The sequence below is a fragment of the Dermacentor variabilis genome, chromosome 8 (genome assembly GCF_050947875.1).
Source record: "Dermacentor variabilis isolate Ectoservices chromosome 8, ASM5094787v1, whole genome shotgun sequence".
NCBI lineage: Eukaryota > Metazoa > Arthropoda > Arachnida > Ixodida > Ixodidae > Dermacentor > Dermacentor variabilis.
The window spans coordinates 121,559,021-121,570,443 of record NC_134575.1 but is presented as its reverse complement, the minus strand read 5'-3'; the positions used below and the strand labels follow the sequence as shown (position 1 = coordinate 121,570,443).

Sequence of the window (11,423 nt, the reverse complement as noted above, 5' to 3'; positions counted from 1 at the left end):
CGCCCTTCATTGAAATGCGGCCACCACGGCCGCATGTGGCCCGCGACCTCGTGCTTAGCAGAGCAGCATCATATTAGCCACCGCTAAGTAACCGCGGAGGTGGTTACTTGGCGGGCTACTATATACTTATCAGGCTACTAATATACTAAAAAGTGTCCTAATCGCAAAAACTTGAGACTTCTCAGGAAAATGTGGACACTTGCCACTGGTCATCAACAGCTCGTTTGCTGTGCACACACCAGCGCGATCCCACATACCAGCATGGCGCCGGACGATAGACAGAGCTGTGATCACAAGATGATGGTACCCTCACCCACCCCCTAAAACGATTTATACTTCTGCTACAGATGTACTGGTTGACGACTCTGTCCTTTATAGAAGGTTTCACTAGCGCAATAACAGCAGCGAGAGCAGCCCCGAGGAACTTCCAGTCCCGGGCCTCATCAGTCTGCTGTGCCGGAACACAAAGCGTGTTTTTAAGTTTAAGTTTAAGTTTAAGTTTAAGTTTAAGTACTGTGCAGAAAGTCTATATTTAAGTTTTGTGATAAAATACATGAGCATTACACATCAATATTAAAACATAAGACTTCTCGTATAACTTGCGGTAATGTTCACTTGTAAAATTGTCGTTATGTACAGAGGAAAAGTGTTGAAAATCTATGTGCTTAGGTTTTAACCCACTGCTTCCACTCGATATAGTGGCCAATCCTTTTCTTGCTTGCTAGATTTATCGGGCTACATCGGTGAGCAAAACCAGAAGTAGTCCAGGGCCTATGTTTGTAAACAGTGAAAGGGCCTAGGAATTACACAATGGAACAGCAAACCTTACCTAAATATCCTAAAGGCAACAAGTATGCGCCTTCAAGCGCATTATTCTTTTGTAAAAAAGAACAGCTTTCAGATGCTTTCAGCTATTTGCTTACACTAACAATTCTTGTCATTTTTTTAGTGTCTTTTCACCACTGTGTGACCTATGAATAGAAATACTCGGTATTTGTGCTGTCCTTGGTCTTCCTGCATCCTGTGTTTCATAACCCTGCCCTCCCACAAACCATGAGACTTACTTATCTCTCTGTCGTTCCACCCTTACCTGCCTGCGTGAAACCAAGACGGCAAAAAAGGAAGCAAACAGAATCATTGAACGCAACAAAACTGTATATATTTCAACTGGTAAAACAATCACGTAAACACAAACACAGCAACAATCATCTTAGCAAGTTGTGAAAAGTGTCGCACAGACGCATGCCTGCACACTTCATAATGACTGCTTCGATGCCCGCGTAACAGTACGCCAACATGCTAACAGTTTACTTGAGCGTTGATGACGTCAAAACTTGAGCGGCACTAATCTTCAGTCTGGTCCTGGCAGTACTCAATGTTGATTAGTTCACAGAGAAAGCTTTAAATAGCTTTTCCCGCAAGCCTGCTTTCTCGTTCGCACAAAAATTCGCACACAGGCAGCATTTGATGGCCTGTTTCTGTTATAAGCCACATTTGGTGGCAGTACTTCTGCGTTTCGTTCGCTATCGACCAAAGCTGCATGCCTAGATAGTGGTAACGTTAAGCTAAAAAGGAAAGAAGAACAGAAACCTGAGTTAAATGCTTAGTTAAGTTATAGTCACTAATATTAATAAATGTTAATGAAACGGTGGCGCCATCTATCACTTGCAAGACCAAATCACTATGAATTTGGTCGTACATGCGGAACAAGTTCCAAGTCGTAAGGATAGATGGCGTCATCACGTTCGTTTATATTAAAAATCTTTGACCCGCAAACACTACAGACGATACATACTACATGTCAGTGACAACATAAGAATGCAGCGAAGAACACATATACTGACATCTAATTGGAAGATAAGTTGTTTGGCTGCACCAGGAAATGCAGCTACATCACAGTGTAGTATTAAACGAGACACGCCATCAAACCATACCTCTGAGAGAAATTTTTGCGCCAATCCTCTAGCCCTTAGATAACTGAAAAGTGCTTTGAAGCTCTTCCCTTGAACAACAACATTTGGTACAAAATCTCTGAGGTATATACCGCTATTAAAATGAATGGCGGCAGTTCCTCTCATCATGCACGCACGAGAACAGAAAATGAGCTCTGCCATCCCGCGATTCTTAAAGCGCATGCACGTCAGCATAAGTTAAAATGCAAACAATTCTGTAGCTATATTCTTGATGTGTTCTTCCATCTCCATGGGTTCACCTGCATTTTTAAAAGTGTGATTCATAACCCAAATTGTGCACTGTCGACTACTTTGTGTTTATGAAGCGACTGCAGATAAATTACTAGTCGCACTTGCACGTAATTACGAGCAACAGACATTCTCGTCAGTTACTTGTCATTTGTGTTTTAATTTATGCTGACAGTACAATGAATTCGCTGGTGGAATCAATAAGGGGAAAAACAGCAGACAAATGCATATGATGGAATGAGCGACAAGAAGACTTCAACGAAGGAACGAATATCTTCTCTAGGAGTGCAATTGGGGAAAAAAATTGTGCCCTTGATTCTGAATAGTACATATACCTGACTGGGAAGTAATAGGCATTCCCAGCCGAAAGCCCACTGGGAGCTTGGGCAGAGTATTGTGTAGAGAACAACAACAAAAATAAACACAGATCTAGATTCATGCCAACTCCACCACCTGCATAAACTTTCAAGGCTCAGCAGGGTTCCAGGAGTAGTATGCTGGGGAATTAGGCTGAAGGTTTCTGGAAAATGCTATCACCAGGCAAGCTCCCAAATCCAAGTGGCTGCATTTCAGCTGCACCACCAATGGCCCACTAGACTCCTATAACCCATGCACAGAATATACAAGTTTTTGTGACCAGAATTAAAGATGAAGGATTCAAAATAAAACTATCATTCTGACCAGGCTTCATACAGGTGCCGGACATTAGAATTAGAGTGACAATAGGCAATACAGTAAATTTAGAATATCATGATCATACCCGAAGAAAGCTCGGAGACAATCACTCTTGCGGTTGGTTTATACAACAGTGTGCAAGGTTAGGAATGTTATAAACTTTTTATTCTTTTTGTAAAAAAATATTTTTTATTTGCTTAAACAGAGATTACTGTAACGTTGAAAGGATGGCATGTTCGTCAATGCTCAATTCTAGATTTTAAAGACAAGTTGGGCTATACAAAACGCAACTTTGACAGTGCTTTTCGTAGTCTATGATACAACTATCTAGATCATATTAATGACAATTATCTCAGAATCTGACATCAAGATTATGGTTAAGTCACTTCTGTATAGTTCTGAATGCATCTTACACTTACCTCTGTGACGATTACTTTATGTAATCACTCCAGAGTTCAAAAAAAAATTGAAAGTAACATGCATTAAAGCGGAGACATTTCACTAACTTTTTAACAATTTATTTTAAGGAACATGCTGAAGTTGCAGAACTGAAGTCCACTACTACCCAAATTTAGTACCATCTTATGCTAGGTACTGCCTACGACACCAGTTCCAAGAAATACACACTGAATATGTGCCGGGAAAATCCATTGCTATTCCAGTTAATTAAATCTATTGCACTGCATTTCTCCTGTTAAAAACATAACATGTGGAATGAGAAAGCATTTCACTGTAAATATTGAGCACTCATTTTCTGAAACTAGAGCAAGGCACAGAGATTCTAGAAAAACTGAATTATTGCTCTAGTTGGTGCGGGTTCACCTTGCAAGAAAATAAGGCACAGAAGATGAGACATTGGACTAGGTACCGCATGTGCCTATAGTTTAATGTTAATCTTTATGGTTACATTACTTTTATGTATCGACTTCTTTCATGCCATTTCTTTCAAGTTCCAACAAAAAGTTACGGTTCGAGTACTTGCCGACTTTAATTCTGCAATTCTGCAAAAGTTAATTAGAAAAATGTTGTGAATATTCAGATTGACCATATTTGCAGAAATTCTCATGTTCGTTGCTCCTATGAAGCTTGGCCAGTACAAATTATCATTCTGTCGACAATTTCATATTTTTCGTGACCTGAGACAGCTGTCGGAGGACGCACTGCTGCTTTCATCATGCCAATTGTTTGAACGCTGCTTATTAGGCTTCCGTCGACTAATTCATGCAGTGGGAACTAATAACATACGCATGATACACAACAAAAGCATTCCAATCTGGCTTCTGACTATACCCAGTAACAAGTGAACACATGTCTTGCAGCTCAATGCACCACACATAGATCAGTATAACTACATTCTAATGAACTGCAGTCGATAGCTCACAGGGCTGCACTACTTAAAACAATGGATACATTTTGTAAAGTTACAGCAGCCCACAGTGAAAATGCAGCAGCTGTAAAGAGGTGACCGTAGCCTACCAAGACAGATAGTGCACATTCATTATGCAAATCATCATAGTGACGTCCCATACTGATACAAAACTGCCCTTAATATATGGATCGATAGACATCTCTTAAAACCAAAGTGTGTGAATATAATTCAGTGAAATACAAATAAGTTTCAAACCATATGCAAGCTTCAAACAATTATTTCCATCTGTTGGTAAAGATTGTTGCAATCACAAAAAAGAAGACATCCCATATTAACAAAGCTGTGAACACAGGACAGGTGCTTCATTCAAGGAGTGCTCCGATACTACTGATGAAGCAGCTGCCTTTTACGGGCAAGCTTCAACAGTATTTTTGAGTGATCACTTTTGGGAATACAATCACTCTCGCAAATATCATATGACTGGGCAGATTGATCCTTTTTTGCACTATGCCAAGCTCACTATCTTCGCGCAGCGTCAAGAACAGTGAGCCATATTCTTCAACACATATGGTGCCGAGTCTTGCGAAAATGAACACTTGAGAATACTGATCCTGGACACCGCTGCACAGGCACTCTTAAACTCAGTCACCTGTAGAAATTTACGATGGCACATATTCGTAGAAGGAATTCGCCAAAGGAAACAACACCAGCAACATTGCTAATACAACGGTGTTCACTGTAGTAGCTTCTCACGAGTACATGGGTTTTTTTACAGCTCTCACTGGCCAATGTTAATGCCGTTTGCAGCCAAAATAAGCCTTTGCTGCTATCCACGTGTAAGAGGCCTGAGAAATACTATTCCAGTGGCTGACCATTTAGCACCGTCTTAATGCGCTGTTATCACACGAGTACAATGTTTTTGGCAATGGTACATAGCACAGAATGCTGTTACAACTCTTGCTGTTGGCCACAACATACACTTGAATAAGGTGATATAAGGCAGCCAAGCAATGAAGGGTTGTCTTGGCACTTCTGGCCCTGTCCATCATTGCAGCTTTGGCAGCAAGTATCCCACGGCAGACAAAGCAATTGAGCAAATCAATAAATACTTGTTAAAGTGTGATTCAGACCAATCGTTATTGCAACTGTACACCTGCTAACCCTCCATGTGAACAGTGTTTGATTACATTTTGCCTCCAGGTTGCCTCTTTCCTGCCGAAAGCAAAGATGGACAAGTCATCCGACATTAGCAGCACAATATGAAAACAAGTCCAACATTACTTTCTATTCCAAATAAGCCTCTAGCACAACACTCAGTAAAATCTATGTGTACAGCTATATACATTAATCTCTTGAACTCACATTACTGACACCACAATATCATCATTTCACTTTTGGCAATTAAGGGTGTATGTAGTGAAACACCGAGACAACAGTTTTGCCGAATGTGCTCATGCTTTTTGTGAAGCGCCAACAATGACATTGAACTTTGTCATCCTTACTCTAGCTGCTGGGAAAGCTAATTGGCTCACAGCACACAACATGTATGGTGCAACCAAAACGATCCAAACTAAAAAGAAGGTAGACACCTCTCCTACCTAGTCACTGAACCGCACAGTGAAATTCAGTAACTTAGGCAGGTCCAGCTATTTCTAGTTTGCCTCCAGTATTTCTGCAAGAGCTCTGAATTGTGCTGAAACATGATGTCCGTGACATTGTGATGTCATGTGCAAGCCACCTACCTCTGGTCATTCAGCTCACCCTTTACATGTTTCCAAAACCACCCTCCTGTGGCACACAGTTCGCATATTCTGTCTGTAAACTTGAATGCTTTGCTGACTCTCGCACCCAAGTCAGACCCCACAACACCATGGTTTATTCCATTTCCTGTGACGGTTAATCAAGTGCAATATTCCCAGCCAGGTTTTAGTTTGGCAGCATGGTGCATGCCAGTGCAGGCCACAGTAACACCAGCAGCAAAAAAAAAAAAAAAAAAGAAAAACTGGAAAACAAAACTAAATAGCAAAAAAGAACAAATACTGCTGCGAAAGCAGCAAGTGCCGCCGTCAGCCAGCGGTGCAGGAAAAAAAAAAGGATTAAACCCAGAGGGCGCAGGTAGCACATGTGCGAGGAGGTAAACAAGGTTAGAAGCTGCAGGCACCGCAGAATCGACTGTTGACGAAGGTAAAGCCCTGAAACTCGTTTCCAGTCAGGCTGCGCATGACGAGTGGGTCACCGGGGCTCAAGCACAGCTTGGCCTGGGTGAACGCCGGATCAAAGTTCTCGCCGGACCGGGGGTTCTTCTGCAAGGGGGTTGAGGGTACAGGAAGAAACGTAGGAGGCAGGGGGAGGGGAGGCAGGCAAAAATGTGAAACCAAAAAAGGAAACAAACCATAGTAGAAAGCTGCTGCAGCCAGAAACATAAGCGCAAGCCATACACTAGATGCAAGCTGGAGTGTAGTCAAGCCACTATACTGACAGGCACGCGAACGCCTCGCATTAGCCTCGGGTCACTGCACGACACAAGAAAAAGCACAGATCCCAACATCACTTCACTGTACCGAACGTCACCACATACCGGACTGCGACTGTCAACAGTCTCTCTTACCAACTGTTGTGCCACTCAGGCACGCATGCAAAAATTAAAATTAAATTTTGGTGTGTTACATGTCATGCATGTAGATGCTCTTACTAAACCACTAGGCCAATCAGGCTCAAATTCTGCCCAGCAGAGATTTACTGTTATGAGCTTAGCACGAGATATGTACCTCCTTCGTTCCCGATGTGTCATCCTATGTGGCACAACATTCGGCATGTAACAACGGCATACCCACCAGCAGTCACTTCACCATGCTTCACTTTACCACTGTGACATGCAATGCAGTGACCACTACCTAAAAGCCCTCCTAGTGCCCAACCTAGTCAGTGTACTGGTCAACCCTGCAGTAACAACATTCTAAGCCATCCTAGGAAAAGGTGTGTGGATCTTGAAGGGGTTCTGAAACATGTTTAACCAATCACAGAATGGCCTCACTATTAACCCGTTAAGCGTTTTGGACAAGCTCAACTTGTCCATGGCAATATGGCCCTTTTTAAAGCGATTTGCATGAATGGAGCATGTCCGCTCTTTCTTCTACATTGATGGCTGCACAGTGTCACTACTGGAAAGCCAGGTTTATTGAACACTTTGTGCTTTACTACACAAATGGCAGCACTTTTTCAGCACTTAGAGGCCGTGGTTATTCAGCGTTCATGTTCTACTACATAGATGGCAGCACTTTGTCAGCGCTCAGAGACCGCATTTTAGACACAGCGGTCTATTTTCTTTAAAAGGCCTATTAAAAAAAGCCTGTCTAAAAAAGACTATTTTCGGTCTGCCCTAGGAAGATTTTCAAGAAATATCGGTACCTCACGTCTGATTACGGGTCTAGCCCGATTCTAATATGTGCATTTTTCAAGAAAAAATTGGACTGCAAACTTCATTCGCATCCTTGGCCACAAAACACTGCTGTATTTTGGCGAAGCTGATTTGTATGAAACTGGCAACCCCTGTGCAGCTCATTAGACCAGTGCCCATTTTTCCTGCTAAAAAATCGGGTCCGCGTTAGAAATCTAACGTGCACCCGATTTCCACTTTGTTTAGGAGCTTTACTGTCATTTCTCCGTTACTTTTATACTTTGGACACACAGAAAGCAGGCACTCATTCAATTTGGGGGCCTGTTAGAATTGGACAACTGCTGCAAATGAATCCACAGCGTGTTTTGACGTTTCTTCTGTACCTTGTTTAATTCGACCAAATGGGTAATTCGATCGAATTAGTCCTGCCCTATGATAAAAGGCACTTCATGTCAATTTCCAGTTGTTTAGCTTAGCTCATCAGCTAGAAAACAACCAAGGGAAAGAAGAAGAAAACAAGGAAAGGTTTTGACGCTACTTTCCACAATACCCTTTATCTCTTTACGAGCACAATTATAAGCGAAATTGCCAGAAAAATTATTTGCCAAGCATTTTTAGGTGTGCATTGGTCTTTTACTGAAGCTAATTATGTATTACATATACTGCCATCATCAGAGTTCTCTGGTAAGTGTGGAAACTACAAATACTCGGCAGAATGCAACAAAAAAAAAAAAATGATAAACAATCTGTCATAACTTTCCGCCCTGTTTAAGTCCTGCCACAATATGTGAACAGCCACTTTGTGAGCAGTGATACCTGTTTGGTACAGGGTTTGAGTATTTTTAAATGCGCACGTGCACCACAGAGCAACCTGCGATAGCAACTGCAACGAAGCACTAGGAACAATAATATGCGTTTAACAGGATGCACAAGACGCAAAAGCACAAAATTCCAAACACAAATTGCACTGAGGATTTGCAGCAACTGTACGCTTTCAAGTAGCTTAAAGGTTCCCCGTAACACCTGCCTGAATGCAATGTTACCTTGTTCATAAGTTGTGGAGAACAAAACAACATGAGAGAAAACATACTAACTGGGAAGACAACGTGACCCAAAGTCACCAAAATCTGGCAGGCTCAACTCTACTTGACATCTACGTTGCAGCACGAGACGCCGGCGCGGGCCGAAGCGGCCAGAGACAAGCATTGCCATTCTTGTGGCTTTGGAAACCTCACATACGTGCTCCTCGAATTTGGCCTGGGTCAGCAGCATCTTCGGGAAAGGCATTTTGAGGGGAAGTTATGACATATCGACTAAGAAAATCGCTGCAGTTTGAGATGACAATGCATGTCAAGCTGGTAAGGTCTGAGTGATCCTAGATGCACTTTGTCTCAAGTTGTGTGGGTGTAAATTTTAGTGACTTCAGATCACACATTTTCCTGGTTAGTAAGTTTTCTCTTGAGTTTCTTTTCCAAAATGCATTAGTGAGGTTTTGCTGTGTTCAATATCTACTAAACAATATACAACAGTAGTTTACAGGAAGAGTGCTTTTTCTGTCATGTGTATGTCTTTACACAAAGTCTCATTATCAAGGTACAGAAATACTACTAAAACGAAATTGGCACAAGACAATTGCTCACGATAGCTGTGTTTACGAGCAAGCCTTAGTGGCACTTAGACTGAGCTGAATTATTCGCATGTATGTTTCTATACAGGCTGGAGTGTAAATCTCACATAGGTCTCTATGTAGGAGCCATAGCGCCTTAAAGCTATAGATTATGTGACACGAGGGCTGTAAATAATAAAATGCGATGCTATCTATAGCTTCAGCTGTATAATGCTGCTAGAACTGTAGAATTGAGTTTAATGACATCATATGACATCACATCATCATCTCACGGGTGCAAAGAAACAGCTAATTTGGCCATTGTGATGAAAATTGGGTGAAATGTGCTGTGTTTGAGGGAGGTACTACCTTTTTAATCTACTTCTCAATTAAGGCGCTAGAATCTGGATAACGTACGAGTCAATGTGACACTCGTATACAGTTGCCGACCGATTTTCTGGACTCCAAAAATTCGGAGATGCTCGATTATTCCGTCTGCTTCGCAGCACCAACATTCTCCCCATAGACCATAATGTATGACAACTGCCGAAAGTTTGTACACCTTGAAACCTCTCGTCTGATTTTTCAGATGCTCCTTGAGCCAACTCTATCGAGAGCACCATGCACCGACACTGACCAGTGCATGGCTCGACCAAGGCATTGGCTCGACTTGCTGATTACCATTTTTGTTTTTAACGGAGCATCCTTGCTGCCCCACGAAGTGGCGCAACTGCAAATCCCCGCTCATCATCATCGTTTCTGCCTGGTTCGATAGAGTGGCTACAGCAGTTCCGGTCTCAGCTTAGTAAGCCACGTCAAGACAATCCAGCAGCTTATTTATTTTTTTTTTCATGCACGACGTTGCGAGCCGGCCACGTTTTTCGTTTGTGTGACTGGTGTCGGCATGACGGCGTGGTGGTGTTTGCTTTCTGTGCTGTGTCGAGGTTTCAGTGATCCAACACAGAATACGGAAACACCGCACCAAGTGTCTAATGGCGCCGACAGTGCCCGCGCAGACTGCGCTGGGGAATGCTGGCAAGCGGGTGCCGAAAGGCCTAGGGTTTGTCGCCTTCCAATATGCTCCATACCGACACCGAAAATGTTCTGCCGAGACCTGCAGTGGTTGCATTGCGATTCCGGACACTGTCTCATTTGACAGTTTCACAGGTGCTGTACTGACATGCGCAGAAATCGACGATGGCGAGATCATTCGTCAGGTTTCTGCTACACCACCGGACGATGACTCCGAGTCGGAAGATGACGCACCATGTCCTATGCTGCCGTTGTATGCGGAGCGTGTACAAGCAGTGACTGCGCTTTCAGCTGCCTATAGTGACTGTACGACCCTTTCCAAGATTCAGGCTTATCTGATTGCGTGTAAACGGAACAGCGTGCAACGGCGCAATCACTATTTCTTCAAGCCTACTGCCGAGCCCGAATAAGTAGGTGGAAATAAACAATTTTTTTTTTGCTTAATCTGCTTTCTCGGACACCTGTTTATTTGGACATGTCCACAGTCCCCGTGAGGTCCGAATAAAGGGTCGGCGACTGTACCATGCCTCACTGCAAAGCACCTATAGTCATTTCACAATCCCACATATATAGAAAGGGGGAAAGCCACCAACAAGTGTACAGACAGATGAAAGATATTCTGTTCAGCCAGAATCCTACTTCCTTCCTAACTGCAAACAACAAGCCAAGTACCAAACCTCACAAAGGCACCTCCTTTCGCATGTACTGGCACAAGCTTTGGCTGCAATCTTTACCAGGAAACTGCTGCCTATCTTTTTTTCAGGGAAAGAAGTTAACTTTATCAGGTATGTTTAAACCATTCAAAAGCTTAAGTTAAGCGTATCTCTTTTCACAACCATGACTGCCAGCTCAATGGCTCTTGGGATGTAGTGTGCTATATAATCTACCACACTGTGATTGAGAGACAGCGGCAGACACAAAACCACTTAGCAGCCAGGTCAAGTGAAATTTAGTAGAGAGAACTTAAAAGTTGCATTTGTTACATGTATGAGCGCACAGTGTTTTGGACAGCCTAGGGCACACCTGACTGCACCATAGAAATAACGCAACTAGGCAACCTAACCTGGTAGATGTTTTGGGAGCAAACAGAGCTAAAGGCGGGGCACAGAACAAGAGAACAAAGGACACTACACTGACTACTAA

The 11,423-nt window shown here is 42.8% G+C and overlaps 1 protein-coding gene across 2 annotated transcripts in view; it reads right to left on the bottom strand.

Moving 5' to 3' along the window:
- Positions 1-11,423, bottom strand: part of LOC142590560 (protein kinase C, brain isozyme-like) — a gene marked incomplete at its 5' end in the record, with an annotated part of 234,061 nt that overhangs the window by 24,061 nt on the left and 198,577 nt on the right. Inside the window, 1 exon segment of one of the 2 annotated variants that reach the window (XM_075702807.1) lies at positions 1,154-6,548. Coding sequence (XP_075558922.1) covers positions 6,390-6,548 — 159 coding nt within the window. 2 annotated transcript variants of the gene reach the window in all.